General features: G+C 44.9%; 1 protein-coding gene across 7 annotated transcripts in view; it reads right to left on the bottom strand.

The window, feature by feature from the left end:
• Positions 1-23772, bottom strand: part of LOC119432631 (F-actin-uncapping protein LRRC16A-like) — a 183150-nt gene that overhangs the window by 56906 nt on the left and 102472 nt on the right. For all 7 annotated transcript variants that reach the window (XM_049670990.1, XM_049670996.1, XM_049671012.1 and 4 more), the window contains 2 exons: positions 19371-19458; positions 6052-6180 (listed from right to left, as the gene is read on the bottom strand). In XM_049670990.1, coding sequence (XP_049526947.1) covers positions 6052-6180; positions 19371-19458 — 217 coding nt within the window. The remainder of the gene's footprint in view (positions 1-6051; positions 6181-19370; positions 19459-23772) is intronic.

The following is a 23772-nucleotide window of genomic DNA, read 5'->3' as shown; positions in this document are numbered from 1 at the left end:
CATTTCGGTATCTTATGTGCCTATATCGAAATATTGAGAGAAGGTGAGTATCAGTATCTGTGTCTATGATACAATACTTATGGTATATGCATCTTAAATTGCCCAACAAAGAGCATGGTAAGCCAGAAAAAATAATGTGGTGTTTCTGGCGCCCTCCAAGTCCTTGCTCTACATCAAACATGCAAAATAAATCTATGAAAACATACTGGAATTTGCTACATTGAAATCTGAGAATTATAATTTGAGCACCTATATGCCTATAATTTGAGGTATTCATTTTGCATGAGTAAACCAGTTCCGTGCAAGCCTGAGTGGACTGACATAAGAGCAGTATCGCTCGACTCATTCGTCATGATGGCAGCCCACCTGCTGCCGGTGAAATACTTGTAATGAAGGGCTTGAGTGTGTGTTTTTTGGGCTATACATTTTGTTCACTCTTTGTCGACATACACAGCCAAGGTTAAAGAAAAAAAAGAAAAGAAAGACACAGCCGTGGTGGTTAATAATTTTCGCATTGGTTTGGATCTTCCGGAATATATATCCGCTCATTATGTACAAATTTTCGTTGCGAATTAAAATTGCTTCTGTAGATTGACACTTTCACACTGCGTGGAGGTCAGTCTTTTTCCAATACGAAATGTGTGAATAAAATGAAAACGTTAGTCTTTTACTTGTCTTGAGTTTAGGCTGACTGAGAAATCGGCCAACTTTAGTTGATCCACTTCACAAGACACGAACAAAATTAACGAATGATGGTGCCAGGAAGTTATTTGCTTTTTGCTAGCCCCCTGTATCTGCGGACTAGTTGAACCGTAGCCCTAAACTTAAACATTAGTTTGAAATTTTAAAGCGACTACTTTCACAAAACAACAAAATGTAACATTTTAGCACCGAATATTGGTAGTTGATCACGATTTGCTGTGTAAATATTTCTCATTATAACTGCTTGGCACTGGTGTGTATGAGCGATGCTCCAGTGACTTAAGAAATGCATAGAAACTTGCAAGGTAAACGCGGCATGAAAGAAAGCGCTTCCTAAACACTGCGCACTTCAGCGGGTTCTGCTCCGTGATTTGGCCAATGTCGCCGTGCGGCCAGCGGACCTGCAAGAGAGCACGAAAGCAGCCGGCTTGCATGCAAAGCGGGAAAGGAGGGCTTCTGCGGCAACCCTCCTCCTCCCAGCTGTGCGCCTTCTCCCTCTACCTTCTGACCTCATCAGCGACGTCATGGAGGCATTGTATTGTTTGTGAATTATTTTCAGTAGGATATCCGGCAACCGCCAGTGGTGGAAGCAACGCTGCTGCCGCGTATCAGCATGAGACCGAGTGTCCCAAGGGAGGTATAGGGAGTTTCCGGCCCGTGGTATGCCTTCAGAGCATTTATTACTATTTTATCAATCATGTGGCCAAGCACGCTTTGACTGCATGTTCAGACACAACCGGGTAAAGTGCAATCTGACTCATAACCCAATAGAGAAGTAGATCTCATTGGGTTGCTGCGTTACTTACACAAGCTGCTGCAAGTCACGTCATAATGTTGTGTGCCAGCACTATCTCACAGGTCTGTTACACTCGTGTATAACCAACTAATCATAAAAGGTTTGCTATACCCAAGCTCGGATATAGTGAATTAGGCGATATATCAAACTATTTTTAATGCACAAACCAGGTGATTATAGTAATTGGGTTTGACAGTAGAAGAATTGCTGGAACTGCCTTCTCCTTGTTTCTTTGTATAGTTTCGTGTTTACTGGCAAAGGTAATGATGTTAAATAGCCCACCTAGATATCCCAAGTTTATCAGTGAATTTTCACTTTTCTCCAGTCTTGCACACCACCCTTGCCTGTTCATTTAACAGCCACAATCTACCTTTCCGAAGACCTTTCTCAATGCTGCCATTTCATGCCAGGAACTCTCATTTTTTTCTTGTTGACCAGCCGCACATTTGATAATTATTTCTTGCATTACGAATGCAAGCTTGAAACGCTCTGACACGCACTAATAAAAACACCAAAAAGAAGAGATTTTTATTTTAAAGTGACACAAGCCGACAACTGTGTGCCCGACATGTGTGCATGTGACAACGCTACGTTGCAGACTCATTGGTCAAGTGTTCAGACACGAAACAGTTGCTGAAGGAAGCCTTTCATTTAAATCTTCTATATGAATTTCACATTGCAGCACTTCCTGCGTGTTGCGCTGCCTCCTTGATACACATACCAGACCTTTAATTCTGCGCAGTGCATGCTTCTTTCAAGGGACATTAAAGAGAAAAATAATTTGAGCTGTATAAGCAACTTACGTGTCTACATTACCAAGAAAGCCACTCTTACCATAAGAGGAAGCTTGACAAGGAAGAAAAGATGCAACAATGAAAAACGGGTGGCAGCGTTGCCTTGTAGTTCTGGCACTAACTCACCAAAACTTCACAGATTTTGACAGAGTTTGCCCAAGCAGTTAAATTTTACTGCTAAAGATGGACTACATTGTATTCTAAAAAATTCCAAACGTTTACTATGCTAAAAACAGCCAAATACGAAAGAATATTGTGAAATCCATGATGTAGCACTGACATACTGGTGCTGGCAAATTAAATTTCAAAGTTGTCTACAAGGCCAAATAGCAGCCAGCAGCAAGTTGTCTATTTGGGCATGTGCCCACTGACCCATTTTGCCTGCTTAGAAAGAGAGAAGCCAGCACATACCTAGTGGCCTGAGTTGACTTTCCTCCCAGCTTTTATTGTGTGAGATCGGCCGAAGTCCATCCAAAGTGGGCAATGTAGCTAAAGAAATGTGTACGCATACTATTCTGCTTGTCACATAACAGTCTGACTTGTACTATCACGGCCGATCAATGAAGAGCGCACAGGTTGTCTTTTAAAGTGTAGATTTCTTTGCCTACTTTGCTGGGTTTGGCATAGATGCCTGGCTGCTGGGCTGGTCGCCACCTTAGGAGATATAGTATTTGTGTATATGCAGTAAATCCTCGTTAAGTTGAACGCTGATATTTCGAAATATCGGATAAGTCGAAACATTTTTGCCTTCGTGGTGTCAACTCTTATGTTTCTCACCTCTTATCTCGAAAAGATGTTGCACCGAGCTCAAAATATTTCAAAATCTTGACTTCAAATATACCATGGAAGAGAAAACGGAGCAACGTTGCTTGCACTCACTTTTCACCTTGTGGCAGCTCGATAGCCGAGCCAGACGCCACGGCGGGCCGCGCTCCCAGCTCAGGCGCATCTTTCCCCCATCTTTTTCTATCATCGCTTGCGCGCACTTGCTCAGCTGCTCGCTGCCATATTGTTGTGGCCTCATGCAGCAGTGGTGAGTTGCAAGTCGAAGTTTCTTTTTTCCCCCCCTCTCATTTAGGACGCTGCCAAAAATGCATCAATGTGGTCACAGAGCAGTAATCGTGATGTTGAGCAAGATGATTGGCACTTTTGAGCAGGCGCAATCAGCCCACACGATGCACCCAAAAGAAGCCAGCATGCGAGCACACAGCGCTTCAGCAAGATCGTGGCTTGATAAGGACGCTTGTTTCATGCTCATGCAACAGTGAGGTGTAAATTCCGTGTCATCAGTGAGCGTTTGCTAAAGATGTGATGATTGCGCTATTCTGCAGTTCAGTTTCGGTTTTCAAAGTGAAATTCTCCAGAATTCATTACGATTCAGAAAGTAGCAGCGTCAACGTTTTGGATGTCTGGAACCGGTTATGCTCGGATGTCGCTTCAAATATTGCATTAGGATCAATCATCTTGACTTTGTGCTAAGCACGATGTCATGGCACAGTACTAGTAATGCAGTTGCCCATAGACACCGACGTGATTGATGCCGATGAATGCGAAAGTGACCGAGAATAATACTGGCAGCATTTTGGAAAGGCTCCATGTGCTCTATGCATAGCCAGTGGGCTTATATTTTCATGATTTCGCTTATCTCGAAATTTCTTATGGATTTTACAACTTCGAGTTAATGGGGGTTTGCTATATATACAAAGGTTATATGAAAGTACCTGCAAAGTGACTTATATAACCCTTGTATGCTGACCAAGTATGTCCCACCTCTATTCTGCATAAAAAACGATAACTTCCTAAAACCTGAAAATATAATTTCAGCTCATGGATACCTGTAAAGCACACAGACTTATTAATAGAATGGCGAATTGTATTTCACGGATTCTTCGATTTACCCCCGATTTTTTTTTTTCCTAGCCATTCGGTGTGTGCTACTACGGGTGTGCCCGCTCTTGACCAACTCTCCAGAATAGGCACGTCCCGCTGTGACACAAAAGGTACAGAATCCCTAAATGTTGCTTAATATGTGTCCTATATTTCTGTGCATACACCTGCCATTACCATTCTTCCCTCAACAAGCATCATGCATCCCTTTCGTCCTTGCAACACTGCTGTGTACAAGTCTCGCACTGTGCATCAGCCTAAACTGGAGTTTGTGTCTCGGCATAGCTTGTGAACGATGCAGTGCATCAACATAAAAATTGTGACCTATGTGGTGAATAAACAAACATTCCATGAGATTGCTCATAGCATCGGTCGAAAGTAAACATAATTGAAGGCATCGCTGTTACATTAAAGCATTTAATTAACCACTTCACTAGAGCTTCGCTTCCCAGATTCCAACATGTGCGTTGGATCTGCATATTATCTTGCTCTATATGTATTGCAAGCATGGAATCAGTTTTAGACTGTCTTGTGTGCGCCAGTTCATTTTTACAGTTTTTTCTGTATACATGAATATATTGTGTTCTACCAACGAATTGCTTTGTCTGTTTATGCATTAAGGCTCAGTCTCAACTGCATAAAAAGAAAAGACCTACATCTAACAGTACTGCATCACATAGGAGTAGACATGCAGCGCTAAGGTTATTCCTCACTACAAAAGCACAGTTTAAAAACTACAACTGCAGCCACAGAGCCTCCTTACGTGATACAGGTGAGTAACTTAATTGGACTGCTTGTTTTCTAGACCACTAAAGGAAACAATGTCTTCCTATCATATTCTAAATTATTGAAAACTGAAAAAAAAAAAAAAAATTGCGTTTATGAGATTGAACATAAAAATTGCAGTAATACCGTAGCACATTAATTTGTATATAACCCGGCCGACATGCAGTCTTTGTCAAAAATGTTTTGAAGCCATACTGGATGACTGGATCTACCTTTCCACACTATACTGAGACACCTGTAAGATTTCAAGTGCTGCAAAGCTCCTAATATAGAGAGCGACAGCGCATCTCAGTTTCTTGAGCTTCAGAGCAAAAGGAATGCTACCAGAGCCCTGACAGAGGGTCTGGCAACAGACCTTGTCACTCGTGGACAGGCTTTGAAACTTTTTATTAAGACTGCACACTGCAAGTGATGTCCACGCTATGATTAACAGCATGAACACATCAAGAAATGTTGCCCTCAATGTTAAGCCACTAGCCAAGAAACTGCTCACATCTATCACACGTCCACATTTCTAATAAGCATTGCACCTAACTTGCAGCAAGCTGGCTGTGCAGCCCCCCAAGTAGAAGCAACTTGGTACACACTTCATACCGGAGGCATAACACATGAACACATACAGAAATATCTCAAAACACAAGTGACAACAAGCAGGTCAAGGAGCAGTGTTTCATGGTAAGTGAAAAATTAAGGGGCAGAGGAGACTAGAAGGAACACATGACTGCAAGGGTCATAAATACCAGTCAGCTTGAGGGTGATTTTCAGTTACTTGTTACTTAGGAAAAGGGGAGAGACATGGCAAGTGGGAAAGAAAGAGAGAAGAAGAAGAAGAAATAAAGCACCTGTGGTCAAGAAGCTCCGCCACCAAAGCGGCCAGACCTGGGCAAATCCCTTTGGTCCACCTTTAAAGACAAGCCACCAAGGCGCATCCATCAAGGGCCTCACGCTGAATGCACCCAAAGTTGGCCACCATAACATAACAGAAACAGGGGCGGGCATCTGAGTGCTCACAATCTGCTTCTAATAAAGCTTTTTGATGGGGTAAAGAGCAAGTGTAGTCAGTTGTGGCATGACAGGTCAACTTACCAGGGGTGAGTCAGAGCTTTCACTGACACTATCCTGATCACAGTGGGCGTCCCCACTGTGACTGTCTGGCCGCAAGCCACTCCGCAGGACATCTGGTGTTGAGCTACGCTGACGATTGAGTTTTTCCACCTGCAGATCAACAAAATAAGTTCCCAGCTGTTATTCCAGAGTGTCTACTCATTTGCACAAAAGTTCAACGGCAATGAGAGAAAAAAGACAAGCATGCACAGGCTAACTTAGCCATCTGCAACTGTAATACTTGCAATATTAGGGCTTACAAGAGCATACATTTGTTTTATGTCTTGAAAAAACAATAAGAATAATTATCAAGAGAAAAAACATCAAAATATTTTTTACAGAAAAATGACATCATCAAATTTGTTTTAGCACAAACTGCAACACAATATGCAGACTAGATCATCAGTCAAGGTTAAACTATGCATATCTCCATTGTAAGAATGATCAATGAAGTACTGAAGATGAGCTAGAACGGGAGAGAAATTGAGTACCATAGACCAGTGGTCTCAAACTCATCTCCGACACCGGGCCACATCTAGTCCACATAGTTCCTCGAGGGCCGCACCGCTATTTAAGGAAACGACGGTTTGCAAAACTGCCTGCTACGAGAGCGCAAGCAAGGGTGCTTCTTTTGCACGTATCTTCCTTGGAATTTGCTTCTTGTGCTCATTTTATTAAAGTCAGAGCCAGACCTCATGAGGTCGGGCTATTTTGAGCTGACACACACAATGCATACAATGCGCGCTAACGATCTTGTCTGCTAAGTATCACATGTCTACACACAGCGGAAATAGCTTAAATTTCAAACGAAACGCTGTTTGCTCTTCTGGTCGGCGCCGTGCACTGAGCTGGAAAGTCGATGTCAATCGCGTAAGTGCACCTACATACATGGTAATGCTGTAACATCGCTGAAAGTGACACGTTACTTCCAGAATTATTCAAGGCAATATCAATTATTTGTTTAATCTGGTGCTTCAGTACACTAATTAAAGTTTAGAGAAATAATACAGCATACAAACTGAATGTCTGCGTGTTTTTGTTTTACTTCGTACCGTAGCAAGAGAGATGCACTTCCGTTTCATCTGTTTGTTCCCATGTCATGCAGTCGCGCACGTAGTGAACAAAACTATATCAATTTCTACCGTGTTCCAGTGCCGTGACCATGCTCTTTCATCATCTCACGCATGCCTCCTTGCTCGTGATTGATGTACTGATCAGGTGTTCGCGTTCACAGTGCGCAAAATCATCCGCTACGTTAAATGAGACAAACACATCAGCTCGCACGTGAGACCATCACCAGAAGTGTGCCACTCAGCAAAAGTGGGAGAGAAAAAAAAAAAAAAAAAGAAGGCGGGGCCCATGATATATTTGTCACACGATCCTCTGGCTCCGGTATGGGAGAACACAGTGAAGGAATATCGCTTGTGAAGGCTAGATGGGGCAAGTGGAGAGAGTGTCTATGTCGGCGGTGACACTGACCTCCTGAAATCATGGGTTCTCGCCACTTCAAATATTTCTATTTCTGCTATAACTGCTATAAATAAACTATTTGAAACATTGTTGCGGTACAGCACTCCTTAAAGGGCACGTAACAACTTCCAGCATATAACCAAAATTTGCTATTTGGCCTGGTGAGGGGCCCTTTAAATGCTACACGGGAAAGTCGTGTCACACCAGCACCCACTTTCAAGCAGAAGAATGACCATGGTCACGTTAAGTCATGCATAATCTTGTTAGCGTGCTATTAGACAGTTTTAGTATTGCGGAAATGGCACCACGCTAAATGCAAAGAAATAGCGGGGTCAGACTGCGCATGCTCAGAACGCTATTTCAGTTTTGCGCGTAGCGTGCGTCCGCTATTTTTCGAATATAGCGTAGACGCTAAACGCTCGCTAAGTTTTTAGCGTTGCAAACATGGCGGCACCCTCGGCCCGAGCGCTTGACATGCAGGCTCGTTTCAAGGCTTGGCGTGGATCCACACGGCTAGTTTGGTTGTCGAGCTGCTCAGTTTGCTGCTTTGACTACTCGCAGCTAGATAGCGCGGCGTAGTTTTGCGCTTAGCGGAGCATCGTTATCTTACGCTATACTAAAACTCTATCGAACAGCGTTCTGCAAAGATTTAGCGTGCGTAACACGCTAACACTAACGCAAGCATTTTCCGCAATACTAAAAGTCTCTATTATCTCTTTGAAATGTCTGTCTGTGCTGGTTATTCAGTCGCCAATATTTATATTTTTCTGGTGTGAGAACTGCTACGTCTAGCTCACAACAAAAAGGAATACTGAGAGTTGGGCGAGTCAGTCAGGAAATGGACAGCAGAACAGTTGGAGGGAACAGAAGGGGGTGCACTATTCATTGGGGCCACAATGGGGAAGAGATTGGGGGGGGGGGGAGTTGACAAAAGCCGAAAAAAAGAAAAGGTCTACTTTTTTGGGGCCAGATCAACACCAGAAACAGCTCTGAATGGCAACCAGTACAGTTATCCGATGTCTCTGTGCACATACTATGATTTAAAATTGGATGTGCGTGTGCGTATAATTAAGGAATGTACACTATGTCCTGTGATAGTCGTCCTTCCCACTCTTAATGTGCTTCACCAAGTAACTCAGCTGTATAACAGCAAAACAGATTCAAGGGAACTGGCTGTTATGCAACGCGTATTAGACTTTGGCCTCATGCTGTAGGAGCTGGGGGTCGTGGTCTCAGAGTCCCAACGTCAAACTGTGGGTCGCTCTCTAGCCTACTCCACCAGTGCGTCTCGTAACGGGTAGCTGGCCTACGCTACCGGGGCGTCACACGGAAGCCAAGTGGGCCCACGCTGTCGTCCGAGCAGAGTTGATGAGGAGGGTTGCTTCTTTCGTGAAGAGTATGAGGTTGGGCATATCCAGAGGGGTAGCTGGCCCCATGCCGTAGTCTGCCTCATCCATGCTGAAGACGTTGAAGAGAGGAACAGGTTCTCATCGAGAACGAAGAGTACTGGGTTTATTTAAAATATTTACATGAGAAGTAGAGAACGTTACACTTTATCAGTCTAGCCTGACTGGATCGAAGCACACCAGAGAGCCGCAAAAGTCCGCTTAAAAGCCCTCTGGCCCCCACTAGATCCCTAGGATAGGGAAAGCTGCGGTCCCACTTTCTTCCAATCAGAGCGTCGAGAGTCACCGAAGGGTCCGCCTTGAGGGCGAGGGTGCGCATAATAGCGAGGGTGTGCTTTGTTCCCTAAACACATTCGGAGAAGTACCCTCGAGCAAACACTGCTCACTCCCCCACAGAAAGGAGGGGATGCTTGTAGACAGGCGGCACTCGATCTGGCGTGTCTTGGTTCCCGGGAGTCTGGAGAAGGCCAGCAGCGACCGTGAGAAAGCGTCATAGAAGGCCCTTTTCCAACAATTTCCTGCTCCTAGTGTCGTGGTGGCATCCTGAATGACATCTAGTAACCACGTATTCTTTGAAACGTGTGTAGGCATGGTGTCGCCACTGATCTTTCCCGTGGGACGTTTTTCAGCTTCTCGAAGTGATTCGTCGCAGGCAAGCAGGAGATACTCCAAGTTCGTTGCACCGGCTAGTCGATCGTAACAATGCGCACTCCTCGATGCACATCTCGATCTGAAGTGAACCAGGGGCGAATCGAGGTTTTTTTATGAGGGGGGGGGGGTCAGCTTCTGTCAATGATGATGATGATGATAGTAGCCTTTCTTATTTACCGAAATTCACCATTTCTGCTCACGATAAACCCACCTTATACAGCTAGTGCAACACCTGTAGCGAAGCTAGGTATCGGTTCCACCAAATTTATAGAAAAAGGACGTTCCCCAACAAAGCCATGTGCTTGGTGGCTGTGCCTGATAATATGTATAAGTCTGTATTGTTTCTGATAACAAAATTTGGGATGATCTCTTGCAGACTCGTTATGGGTGCGTAAGCACGGGTCCGTCCTTGGAGTTCTGTTGAGACACCTTGATTTCCTTAGGAAGCTTTTTTTTGTGTTTGGCTGAGACACCTTCGTTTCTTTTGGAGGACTAACGCTTCCACTCCAACGCGCCAACCACTACACTGGTTGCTTATGATATGCGAATCACTGAGTATGAAGACTCACGATGCTACCTACAAGAACGATGTGGCGTAGTGGCCGAGAGTGTGAGCCAGCCCCTTTTTCTTCATGTTTTGTTTCCCACGCGACGCCATCCTAGGCCCGCACGCTGGCGTTGGCCGCCGACGTCACGCTCCCCCAATGCGCAGCCGCAGCTCGAGGCTGCGCCCACTGTGCGAGAACGCCCACTCAAACAGATCCGGCGGGTTTGAGCCTCCTATGCTTAATGTGCGACAATAAAACAGTGCGAAGTTATAATGCGAAAGTTGTAGTGCATAAACAGTACTGTGCTTGTACTGAATATTGTCAACATGTTACTGTGATCACAATGAGCTTTAAAGTTTGTAGGGTCTCACACATGCTCTTGGGACAAAGGAACGACAACACAGTAGTGCAAACAATCAAAAGGGCATTTATTGCACCTTTCATACACTAATACACACTAGCCGAATTACTACGCATAGAACATTCACATGGGCGCGCGACAAATCTAGGATGTCCGACTCACCGCGACCGGATAGCGAGCAAATATGTTCGCCCCATGCTATGACACCATCGCCTAGTCGTTCACGTGTACGGTCACGTGAACGGTGGCGCGTTCGAACGATCCATGTTGGTCCATACCGGTGCTCTGCTCCTAGCCACGCGAGACAGTCTCGCGACGTTTGGACCGGCACACGCACGGGACGTCCGCATCGCCCACCGATCTCAACCCGAAGAGGAAGCGCCTTCGACCTTTTTTCTCCCAAGTCATCCCGCCGTTCGGTGGCGTTAGCATCGCGACACTCGTGCCACCTTTCGCAATGTACCGTAACCACTACGACCACCGCCAGCGCTCAATCACGCGGAGAAGCCAGATTAAAGGAGACGCAAGCTATGCAGGGAAAACAACATCAGGGGACGTGTGAGAGTCACGCATCCCCACAAGTCATAAAAGTTGGCTATATGTAGTTCTTAGTTTAGTTGTTAGTTTTTATTACTTATATATGAACACTTCAGCGAGATATCTTTTTCATTGAGCAGGTTGGTTGTGAAACCACCTTATTAATTGTGTAACTGAAAGCTGCACACACTCCTCCTGAAGAACACTTATTATTAGTGGCAAAAAGAGCGCGGGAAGAGTTACTCCGTTGAATAAATCGGACACAACGATCGACTTTTAAAAATAAACAGTGCACAGCTTAACAGTTTAATATTTTATTACGGCTTATCACAGAGAATGAAAGCAACACGGAAATAAAACAAAGTATAACAAAAATTACTGCTGCATTTGTGCACTGTTTGCTTCCTGACAATCCCCGAGTTACCTGACAATCCACGCACGGCAACAGCGAGAGGCGATGAGTGGACCTCGCTTCATTTAAATTTAATTGAGAAAGGGTCGTCATACATTTGAGGTTCGGGCTGGGTAGTTCTTTCATTTTTGTAGAAACGCATGATACAATTTATATGTCACATACAGATTGCGTAAGAACATGGTATGAAGTTTTCGGTGTAAAATTGGCTAAAACTCACGTGAAGCAACGAAATCATGAGCCACTCCACTCTGTGAAGGAGGATAACGAGTGAAGCTGTTTAGCACACAACACAAAGGCCACCCCATTATTACGATAGAAGAGAAGTGAAATTCAAAACGGAGAACAATAACTTGTCTTTCTGTTGTTTTTTTTATATACATTCGCGGGGACTTGCTTTAAGCCAAATAAATCCCGTAAAACAAAGTGTAGCTATACGTTTTTTATTCTAAAAATGTGAAGGCGGAAGCCTAGTTGGACCTACAGCGATGTGGAATGAAGCTCTAAACCCACGTGCGAGAACACTGCGCGCATCCTCCCATAGTTTCCAGAACTTTCAACAGGCACCGCTGCTGACATTTCCATCCTCCTCCCCAGTGCCACCACCGCGCTTGCACTCAACACCCCTACTGCACTGCTGCTGACATTTCCTTCCTGCTCCCTAGCGCCGACGTTGCCCTTTCTGTCAATGCCCTCCTGCGCCACCCACTGACATTTCCCTCCTCCTCCCCAGCACCGCCGTTGCCCTTTCCTGGCGTTGAGCGCGAGGGGTAACATGGGAACGCTGATGAGCGGCGTCGGAGCCAGCTGTGGAAGAAGATGATGAACGCTCGAGTAGTGGGACGAGCGCGAGGCGAGCTCGCTGACTTTTTCTGTACCTTACAGCGACCTTGAAAAATAGAGATTTAAGGCTTTCGCCTAAGTGTCGATATCCTTTTCTGTGACATTGTAGAGCCAAATTCCACGCAGTTACTACGTAGCACTGAAGGGCAGACAGACAGGCGAACTCCGAAGGTCAAGAGGACATATTAGGTTGGTCTATTCACTGTTTAAGTTGATCAAGATTAGACTGTACACAGGGGCACTCTGACAGGAGACAACATAAAACTCCAAGAAAGATGGCGTGGTCTCAGCGTGGTCTCAGCTTGGTCCAGCCCTGCGTCTTCTTGGTCCGGCTACAGTGTACTATAAGGCTTCGTAATGGGCATAGAGGAGGCTGCGGGCTGATATGTTGCATGTTACCGCCGAGAGGAGGCGTGGCAAGACTTTCCGCCTTAGAGTTACTACCTATATATGCTCCCTACGGGAGCAGAGTTGCGCATAGGTCCGCCATCTTGCCCGCCGATGCATCCATGTTAAGCAGAAAAGCCCCTCCTCTTGAATGCAGGATACCGAGTGCGCTTGCTCTTTCATTCCGTTAAAGCCAGGTAGCGCAGCGGGCGGCAGTGCACAGAGGCTCGCGACAATGGTGGCGCGGCGGGCGGCAGTGCAGGCGCAGCCATGAAGTTGGCTTTCCCTCAAAAGGATGTTTTTTGCGCATGTGACCAGATTTGGCAAATATGGGCGCAAGCATCGCGTTCAATCAGATGCGCAACTCTGCTCCCTAAGGGGAGCTTATACAGTAATTCTATTCCGCCTGATGTTTCTCCGGCGTGAGCAACTGCAGACGGTGATGTTCTTTGCCGGACTCATATCCTACGACGCATTCTCCGCTTTCCCACGGTCCCGCTTTCGCTGTCTGCATTCACGTTGTCTGTATTCACGTTGCTGGTGTCAACGGCTCTCCACTTTGTTAGCTGTTTTCTCCGGTGTGAACGCGCTACGCCGCACCCCTGACTTTTCCAGGTAACGGTAAGAGGCAACCAATACGGTAAGAGGCAACCGATGACACCCTGAGGGGGAACTATACTCTGTTTCAGTAGTTCCGTGCAAAGCCAAGGCTACGTGACCATCGAGCGCAGATTTCTGCGAAGCGAGATGTAGTGGCAGTGTTCGGAACCCGTTGCTTGTTTTAATGGCCTTAACAAGTGGTCTAGTCAGAACATGTTTACTTGAAGGCTTCTCTGCATGTTAGAGCTGCGATTTTTTGAGGTGATTTTGATTCGTTTTAGAGCGAAAGCTCTACTACGCCATGTCTCGCAAGGTCATTCATCGTGTCGCAATGAGCTTTAACCACCGGAGCGCGAGCAACGAACCACCGAGTGCGAGCCACCGGAGCGCAAGTTTAGCAGGTGTGCGCACTGCGATTCTGCACGCAAAGCGAGAACACTTCGTCCGAAACGTATGAAATATTAATAAAGGCTAATAATATCACGTGGATGCGATGAGTCGCCAAATACGACTAACGTACTGTTGCACCACGCTGAGAGAGATTGGTAAGGGGAACAGGCTTCGGAGATGCTTCCACATTTCAGCACTCCCCGCTAGCAAACGACAGGGTGTGGAAGGACACATTTATGATGTGTTCGCGCTCCTGATTGGAAGAAGAGGTCTGTACCTTCCATAGTGCTGCACGGAACTACTGAAACAGAGTATAAGTTAATCACAAGCGAAGGCACTGGCACGGACATCAGCGTGCTTGACAAAAGGGACGTCCCCTCGACGCCACCACCAGGACAAGTAAGGCACGGCCGGCGCCAGGAGGTCCAAGGTGCTTACGGGAAAAAATAACTATGGCAACTTCGTGACACCACACCCCTACCGAAGACAGCTAAGCTTGTAAGTGAGCTAGCTTTACTTCTACATGGCTGCTACCAATGGTACTCACAAAAAATGCTTTTGAAGAATGCTGGTGGGCATATATTTTGCGACAGGGCCATCACCCTGTCAGCGAGGGGCGATGCAGAAATCTGAGGGTGGGGGGGTCAGGACATCCAGACATCCCCCTGGATCCGCACCTGAAGCGAACTGAGCTATGCCTATTGTACCTACACACAAACAACTTAAATCAGAATTCGGCTAGCTACCTGACGCATGATGGCAATTACAATGCGGCTGTGCTGCATGATGTTTTTTTTTCTTTTTTTTACCAGTGAAGTTGGGGCAGTTTGTCGGGAAATATAACCGTGTCCGTAGAATCAGGATTGGTCAGGAATTCGGGAGTCAACCGGACAAATATAGTTGGCAGGTATGCAAACCATATTTATTCGATTATCAGACGGTCACAATTATGAGGTGAAGGTGCGAGTTGGGAGACCTGAGAAAAAGAACTAATATACGGCGATACAGTCAACGTACGATTTTTCGAGCTGCCTAGGGGCCGCGAAAACGTCCGAAATATTGGGCAGTCCGAAAAATTGAATGTGTGCCTTTTACTGCCCCCCAAGGCCTCAAATCACTACAGACACATCTGAAATAGCTCTAATTCCTGCCAGTACGTTTATTAGGGATATCGGTGCTCATACTTGGATAGGAGATGGCAGACGCACGCGTGTATGATTAAGGAATACATACCGTGCCCGTGACAATTGTCCCTTCCGACTAACAATATGCTTCACTGCATAACACTGCTGTGTAGAGGCGAAGCTGACTTTCGGGAGCCAGTATTATGCAACGCGCAGTGTTTTCCGAGTTTTGAAGCCATTTGCGAGAATTACAAAGGCGGAGTAGGCGCCATTACTAACAGCTGCGAATTGTTTCAATGAAAAACATGGCACCGAACAGCAAGAAGCTTGGTAGCGAACGTTGAAGTAGCTAGGCCTAACGTTACCATGGTGGTGGCTACGGCAGCCAGCGGATTCAGCAGCCAGCAGTTCGAGGAGGTGAGATAATCAGAATTGTGGCGGTGGTGGCTATAATTAATGCAGTTTCGGACCTGCGGCCATGGCAGAAAATCCGGAAAATTGCACGGCGAAGGCTTTTTGCGTCCAAAATTTCAGACGTTCTTATACATAGACTCTATAGGGTACGGGGCAGTGCTGCGAAGGCGCCTGAATTATTGGGCATGTCCGAAAAATCAGGCGCCTGGAAAATCGATCGCTGACTGTATAGAGAAGACGACGGATTATTCAGACTCGGCGGAGATTGCCAGAAATACCGAATAATTGGAAGCTCCCAAAATAATCGGTGTGGGTTATATGTGAATTTTACCATGAGGTGCGACTGCACAGCAGCACGAATTTCGCTTTATGCTGTGCCATATGCTGTAGAAACACTCAAAATACTAAATAATATAGCCAACACCTCCACATCTCAGTCTGCACGAGAAACTGGTCAGTCATCAACAGGCAGAAAACAAAACTTGCTGCTGACAAGCTGACTACTGTGCGGGTTGGTTTTGAAGGTTTCCACTGTCCAAATTGTTATTATCTGACATAATCCTCAGGGCCACTGCAAAGCATCCAAATAATCAACTGAGGATGCAGCAGAATAGTGGGAGTGATGTTCCCACAGGAGTTAAGTTATTGGACTGCTTGCCATCTTAGTGATGACTGGGTGCACATCTCTACACGACAATTAAAAATTGCATATGCTAAAGAGAAATACTAAATCAGTTTAGACTGACATGAAAGTATTCTTTCACAACTCTATGTTCATTCTTTCGTGAAGAAAGGTGGATTATTACTGGGGAAATTTAACTATGAATGTCAAACTTGCTGTTTTTGAAAGAGACGCCACATATTCAGTGGTGCAACAGCCAAAATAGGATTTGGAGTAATTTTTGGATCAGAAAAATCTTGCTTTTGGAGCAGGAAAATCCAAATTTGGAGCAGGTTACAGCAAAAAAACAAAAAAAAAAAAAAAAAAAAAACATAGTTTTGGAGCACTAAATCCCAAATTTGGAGCAGTTTCACAAAGAACGCTTACTCATAAAACGCCATAAAATTTACCCCGCATAATAAACACCCCCCCCCCCCCCCAACTTTGCATTGGATTTCTGGGAAAAACAAGTACGTTCTTTATGCAATTATATACGGTAATTCACATTAGCAGCGTAGGTGAGGACAGGGGCGCGATCGGAGATTGTTGTTCGGAGTGCGCGTTCAGTTTCGCCGCGCATGGCTGACCTAGGCCGCGCTCGGCGAAATTGAACGCATGCTCCGAACAACGACCTCGATCGCGCCCCGGCAGTGCACTGCACGAAACTTTTCCCGCCAAACACGTGGAAAGTACACATGCATTTCTTCGCGAGTGGTTCCCTTTCGTTTTTTTTTTTCTGACGATATGTCGCGTCGTTTCGGCGGTAGTCGAAACATGTAGCGACTGCTTGACAATCTTTTGGCGTTTCGGCGGTGTACAACGAAAATCAGCACCATTTCATTACCGCGGTGCCTGTTGCCGCGTGGAACCGAACCCTTACTAGTTTTGTGCATTGCGTCGCCTACAAAGCTCAAGCCGTCAGTGCCGGGTGGCTTGTTGTACCGTACAAGCAAGTTTCCTGTGGAGTATTTGCACCCGCTCCGCTCGTGACCGCGTGCACAGATATGGCGAGGATCTTGTTGAGTCAACGCGGCAATGGCGAACTGCTTTCTTTACTGCAAGCAACGCGCATTCCGCGTCTCCGCATTTACAGTATTTACAACATGCTGCACTGCAACCAGCAGCGCAAATATTCTTCGGGGCCCACCATCAAACACCGACGCAAAAAACCACCCGCCAACTTTTGTGTCCGTATCCCTTTAACAGCATGAAAGCTTGGGCGTGCTTGTAAGACAAGATTAAATAACTGTACAGCACCGAAGAACGAGAGCAGACGAAAAGAACAGACAGAACAAGCGCACCGGCGTTTCACATGAGATGGGCGGGTGAGTATTGAGAAGCTGATGCGGCAGGCAGCTGCTGTTCTCGATCGCGTACGCCGCATGCCTTTTGTTGTTTACATGGGATCTAGCGGCCTGAAAACCATACGATAGTAATCTGCAGCGGGAAACGGTGGCGCATTTGTGCTATCGCCCACTAAAAGCGTGCAGTACGCTTCGAAAGGCACCACGTGCTGTGAAACCGATGAAGATGCTTATCCCAATAGGGTTGGCAGCGATAGATGTGAATGTGGCATGCGATGACCCGGGAGGAGATTTGCTGCTACCTGAATAAGAAAATGAGTGCACGCCGGCGTTTTCACGTGAGGCGGTCGGGCGAGTATTGCGGTGAAGCTGCTGTGATGGAGAGCTATTGTTCTTGATGGCGTGCTTCGCACATTTTCTTGTTTACGTTCGATCAAGCAGCCGGAAAACGTATCATACGATCGCAGTTTGGCGATGTACTGAACGTTAGTGCCAAAAGATCGTGTTTTCCAGGAACGTATGAACTGGTAAAAAAAAAACGTACCCCAATTGGGAAATTTTTTTTCTTCTCGACAGTCAACATTGGCGCCGGTATATCGTACGTAACGGGATCATATCAATAAGGGTCTACTATATACGGGCTATGTTGCCTGCAACAGCCAGGATAGCTACAAGCTGCTTAAGGGGCTTTGGCATGCCTTAAGTTAGAACGCTATGGGAAATGAAAGGAACTTTTGCACTCACCATCCAGATTCTCAAGTGTCAGGAGTGTTATGGGAGTTATACCACACAGCCGAAATATATGGTGAAAGTTCCGTGTAGCTTATATGCTTATAACAAAAACTGTACTTTCCATTTAGCATCTACATTTTTTGATTCCAGATTATTTAGAAATTTCAAAGATCCCCTCAAAGTCCAAGTTAATCGGTTAATTGGTCTACGACTGTGTATGGAAAAGGTCTCCCACTTCAAAAACCCTTATTAACTCTTTCCCTACCATGGGGAAAATAGGTGCCTTTTGTTCTTTTTGGGGTTTACGTGCGAAAAGGTGTTTTTTGTATGTTACGGCAGATGTTTTTTTCTGAAGGAACTACTGCACTCAATAGTTAATGTAATACATAAACAGAAAACAAAATGAATGCACTTTTCACACATAACAGTTTTATCAACGATATGTATGTCATAAAAAAGATATAAATTGTTGAAATCAAGATTGTGTGAACAAATTTAACAAAGTTTGCAAAGACACGCTTGTATCTATTAAGAAAAAAAAAAACGTTCTGAAAATTATGAGATATACAAAATGTATTGCCGTCTATTAGGCACTATCTCCAAGAAAGAAAAATTTTTCATTGAACAGGTATTCCGCTACAAAACTTTAATTGCAAGCACTACAGTTGGGCGTGCTGGGCTGCGGCCGCCGATGTTCCAAGCTGGTTTGCGTCGTCGTCGCTTTCAGACTCAAAGTCTGACGAAAAGTCAGCATCCTCTGACTCGCTGCTATTCAATGTATCGCTTAGATCAGCCGCAGAGGCAGCCGAATCACGATATCTGCGATCTCCCCAAACGTGCGCGCCGTTTCCAGAGCCGGACATTCTTGCGTTCTGCTTTGACGATCGCAAAACTTTGGAGCGCGTTTAAAAATGACCGCCTGCTTAGAAAACAAAAAAAGCGAACTGCTTAGAAAACAAAAATATAATTTCCCCTCTTTCATGTCCGAAGGCGCAGTATGTCCGTGAGCGGCGCGTAAGGTCTCAAAAGCGGCGTTTCAAACCATCGATAGAAGGCTAACAATGCCGAATGGAGGCGGTATGGAAAGAGTTAATGGAGTACGTTTTTTTTGTGTGCGGAAAATACACACAGGATACAACACATTTCTTGTTGGATAATGAGGTTTCATACTAACAAGCTTACACTGTATAAATTTGCAGTTTTATTGGTAAAAAAGACATTAAAGCAGTTGCACTGTGTGTTGAGCCATAAGCCTGGCTAAATCTGATTATTTACTAGTCATCACTTCCATGCTGGATAGAAGTGCCACTGTAGAAAACTGCTGGACTAGTGTAATGCTTCACCATATAAAATGTTAAGAGTGCTCTATGGTACCATCATAATAAAGAAGATAGTGCGCTGACAATAAATGTAATCATCTGTCAAGTTTAAGCCATGCAAAGACTAAAACCTAGGACTTACCAAGTCGCGGTGACTCCGTGGCAGGCTCTCAATCACTTCATCTAGGATGCGGTCAGAAACATGAGCTGCTATTGTCAGGTTAATTTCACTGAAAGGAAGAAATGGAAAAAACAAGGTAAACTTAAGAACCAGAAAAGTACCAAAAAAGTAGCAAAAAAGTAACCAGCGAGAGATTTAACTTTTTCGTTACTGTGCCTATAGAAATCGATCAATTTGATCGACATCACCTCCACATTGCTAAACATTTCTGTTGGAATTTTTCTACTAGCAATGACATGCACTGTCTGAAAAGAACTCTTAATTTTAACTATTGGTCAAATTTGACCATTTTTGGCCAGATTGGGGAGCCTGGAAAAATAAAACTTAGACTGCAGGTATCGGTGAAACAAGCCTCCAGTGTGCCTAGTAGTTCCTCAATAAAATGACGCAAAATTTACGCTCTGGTTGACTCAGTAACTTAATTTTTAAATGAAAGCACAGTGAAGACACAGAAGGTTCTGTCGGGCTATCTAATTTTCCAATCCGACGCCTAGGCTGTTTTAATGATGTCTCAAACTATGGTAGATGCTCATGAGTGCGTGCTATTTTGATAATTGTGGTCGACATATATCAAGTGAAATTTTATTTCACTGGCCTTCGACCGAAGCTTGACTAGGAGTTTAATTCCTTACATTTTGAACACCACCTATTCAAGTGCCCTTATTCATAACAGTACAATATTGTGCAACACTCCATATTACTGTGCAGTACTGAACAGGAACTGAACAAAGCACGTGGAAGATCCAGTACCAGTTGAATGTGCACTAGACCAGCTTGCTTGCACAGGAAAGCTGATCGAACACAATCAAGTATGAAGAGGCTTCTACATGCTCCCTGATGTGACAACCATTGCTTTGCAAGGCTATACAGTCAAATCTCGATAATTCGAACTCGAAAGGGCCTGGAAATTTGTTAAAATTAAAAGAAGTTCGAATTGAAGAAAGAACATATTTTTGAAGTATTCGAGCACCAAAGCACAATGCGTGAACGGTGCGAGCGGTGAAATATCGCGGTGCGCAACCGCCCCACGCCGGCCACTGCTCGGTTCCCGATAACGGCAGCAAACGAAACTTCAGGGAGCGGATGGCGATGGGCGCGCGCGCGTGGAGACCGTCGAAGGTGAAGGAGGAGGGCGGCAGGGAAGCGGATTTGGCCTCGGCAACTCCGCCGCTTTGGTGGCAGTGGCTTTGGTGGCTCCCCTCGCCCTCTCTCTCAGCTCCCTTTCCTTCGACTGTCTCCGTGCGCGGCCGGCGCCGCCGGTATAGCCGGCCGACGCAGATTAGCCCGCTCCCTGAAGTTTCGTTTTCTACCGTTATCGGGAAGCGAGCGTTTGCCGGCCCGGCGCCAGCTTAACCCGCTCCCTGAAGTTTCTTTGTCTGTCGTTATTGGGAAGCGAGCGTTTGCTCGCGTGGGCAGTTTCGTTGGCCGGACTGGGCCTCCGCCGCTGCATTAAGGGGTCTCTCCTAAGCTTTTCCTCTATGGCGGTGTCGGAGCAATGCCGGTCGGAAGTGCCGCCGCGTTATTTGGCGCGCTGCTGAGAGCATTGTCGGTCCGCGGTATGTTCGAATTAACCGTCACAAATGCTTTTGCGTTCGAATTACCAAGCATTTTCGCTTATTGAAATACACATAACTTTGACGGGACCACAGCGTCAGTTCGAATAAACTGCCAGTTCGAATTAAGCGTGTTGGAATTAACGAGATTCGACTGTATAATGCAGAAATAAATGAACCAGGGGCCTGCTGCAATGAGTAAAACAAATAGAACTTGCGAAGTTACTGCTTTCTCGCATAGCGTGGGCATCACTATGACTAGTATTGATGCCAATAAATTTGCGTAATAATTATTACATGGTCTGACTTTCGAAAGTTGGGAACTAGGAGCCAGGCGCATAGTATATTGTACATTTCACATTTTTCTTAAATCTCAGTACTTATACTAAAAAAAGCACATTATTACTTTCGTGTTCCTTGGGACACTTCTTTGAAGTTTCACATAGCAATTCTCGAAAACTGCCCGAGCAATTCTGACTACTTCATATCAATTTAAACACCAATGATCCGGGATTTTATGTACAATAATAAACATTGTGACTGCTACAACTTGAAATAAAATGTCAGAACATAAAAGCACCGAAAGCAAGCACACTTCTAGAGGTAATGAAAGGGTTACTTAAGTAAATAAATGGCATAAGTGATACTTTTTTTGTTACTTTTTTGATACATTCAGAACAGAACATCAGGAGAGTAAAAAATATTAAAGGCTTTTTTTTCTATCGATGCCTGGTCTTCACCTTTTAATTAGCAAGCAACAGTAAGTACCAAAGTGCAAAAGTCAGCTAGTTGGTAAGAAAGAGACTATCACGGGAAAAAATAAACAGTGTGATGAGACAAACACACAGTGCTTCATCCTTGTCTTCCTTCTGTATACCATCTTCATGATACTTTCTTATGATGGTGTGTATGAGGCTGTGTATTAAGGAAATTTTTAAGAGTCATCCGATATCTACAAGCAGTGTGCTGTTATTGCTATATTGTTTTCTTTATTTACAGTTTGAAACAAAAAACAAGAACAGAACCTTCCCTGTTCATTTAAAAACAGAATTACCATACGCTTTCTTCAGGTTGAATTTGCCCCAGCCCTTTCTGTAGCTTCACATAAAAGGACAATAAAGGCCCTTTTATAGTATGCTTAGCTGCTTTTAGACATTAAATCCAGTGGCTCTACACCGTGTTTCATGGGTTCTGTGCTCTTTTTAAATGCATATTTCTTAATAAATGCCAGTTGATTAAAAAGCCATTTGTACTTCCTGCACTTTTGATGGCACACAAATAGCTCAAGTCAGTGGCGGAACAGCCATTTGACCTTTCAGCGCAGGTTTTGGTGAAATCAAAATCTGATTTGGCACAGTGACAAGCATTTTTGATGCAGTATCTGACATACATCTATACACCAGATATGATCTCAATAATTTAAATCTTCAATAACTATAGCAGAGTCAGTTTTATGCATATCAATGAGGCATTTGAGCTAAGAATGATCAAACTACAGTGTAGACCGCTTATAACGTAAGTCGCCAGAGTCGTGAATATCCGCATTATAAGCGGTACCGCACTATAACCAAAACAACTATTTTATTGCGATAATGGACACTCCAGGTACATTTCTGCCGTCGCTGTCACCGTGCTCTAGGTTCCGTATTCGCTTGCTAAATAAATTAAAAAGCACGGTGTCACGCGCGCACAAGCAAACATGAACACATCTCGCTCGTTGACCGCGGAAACGAACTGTCAAAACGCTAGAGTGACGAAGCGCGGCGAGCGAATTGACCTTCGTGCTATCATGCCTCTCGCTTCAACGCGACGGCGACCTATAAGCGGCGAAAACACGGCGCGCGGCGGACTTTCCCCGTCGCAGATTGCAGACAAAAGAATGCAAAAAGGTATACAAAAGAACTATAAAGTAGTAAAAAAGAGTGCAAGCAGGGCGTGGGGCGTTGGTTATGCAAAGACACTTGGGTGCACTATTTTTAAAACTCCCTATTAGCACACTACTCTACACTTCTACCCAAGCTTGGGCTGACCCAAAAGTCCATGCAAGGCCTAGCTCACTCACAGCATACGGTCAACCAAAGCACTTAACAGGCGTAGTGACAGATATTTTTGAAGCCACAGAAACTCTACCACATGCATCTGACACGTAAAATGACAACACTTAGCAAGTACTATGAAGGTTCAGAAACACTTATATTGTAATTTAGTAATGACGTTTGTCTGGAAATGCCCGACCCGGTGTAATCGACATAAGTGTGACGTCATGATGCAGCAAAATTTGTCGATGTGTAGCAATGAGGTTAGGTATGACAACATTGCTAGTAAAAAACGTTAAATGTAGTGCTGCCTGCTTTTCACCTGGCTGCATTTGTTTGTGACAGCTGCAGCCATCACAGGAACCGAGCAAGCCAATGCATCATGACATCATGATGCGTGCACCTCCTGGGCACTAAAACCGAAACTTTTTTATTTCTTATATTTAGGCCACTGACACTTGCCAGTATTTCTTCTAAGGTTTAGAGTGTTTGAACTTTTATCTGACAAAAGACAATTGCAAAATGTTATGTCAGTACTCGCTTAGATATCAAATGGGCTGGCCAGCTACAGGTAATGCCAAAACTCAGTCCCTCACTGTGATAGGGACTGCTCATGCACCACTATGAATACTTACGGCAAATGATACCATGTGAAACACGAGTCATAATGCCCATAACATTGCACTCGCTACCTGACATAGATTGACAATTCGCATTACACTGCTACCTTTTCAGGAGATGCACATGCACCTAGTCTCAACCAGTCGTTAAGAT

The sequence above is a fragment of the Dermacentor silvarum genome, chromosome 1 (assembly GCF_013339745.2).
Source record: "Dermacentor silvarum isolate Dsil-2018 chromosome 1, BIME_Dsil_1.4, whole genome shotgun sequence".
In the NCBI taxonomy this organism is placed as follows: Eukaryota; Metazoa; Arthropoda; class Arachnida; order Ixodida; family Ixodidae; genus Dermacentor; species Dermacentor silvarum.
The sequence above is the reverse complement of the archived record's forward strand: the minus strand, read 5'-3'. Positions and strand labels throughout refer to the sequence as shown.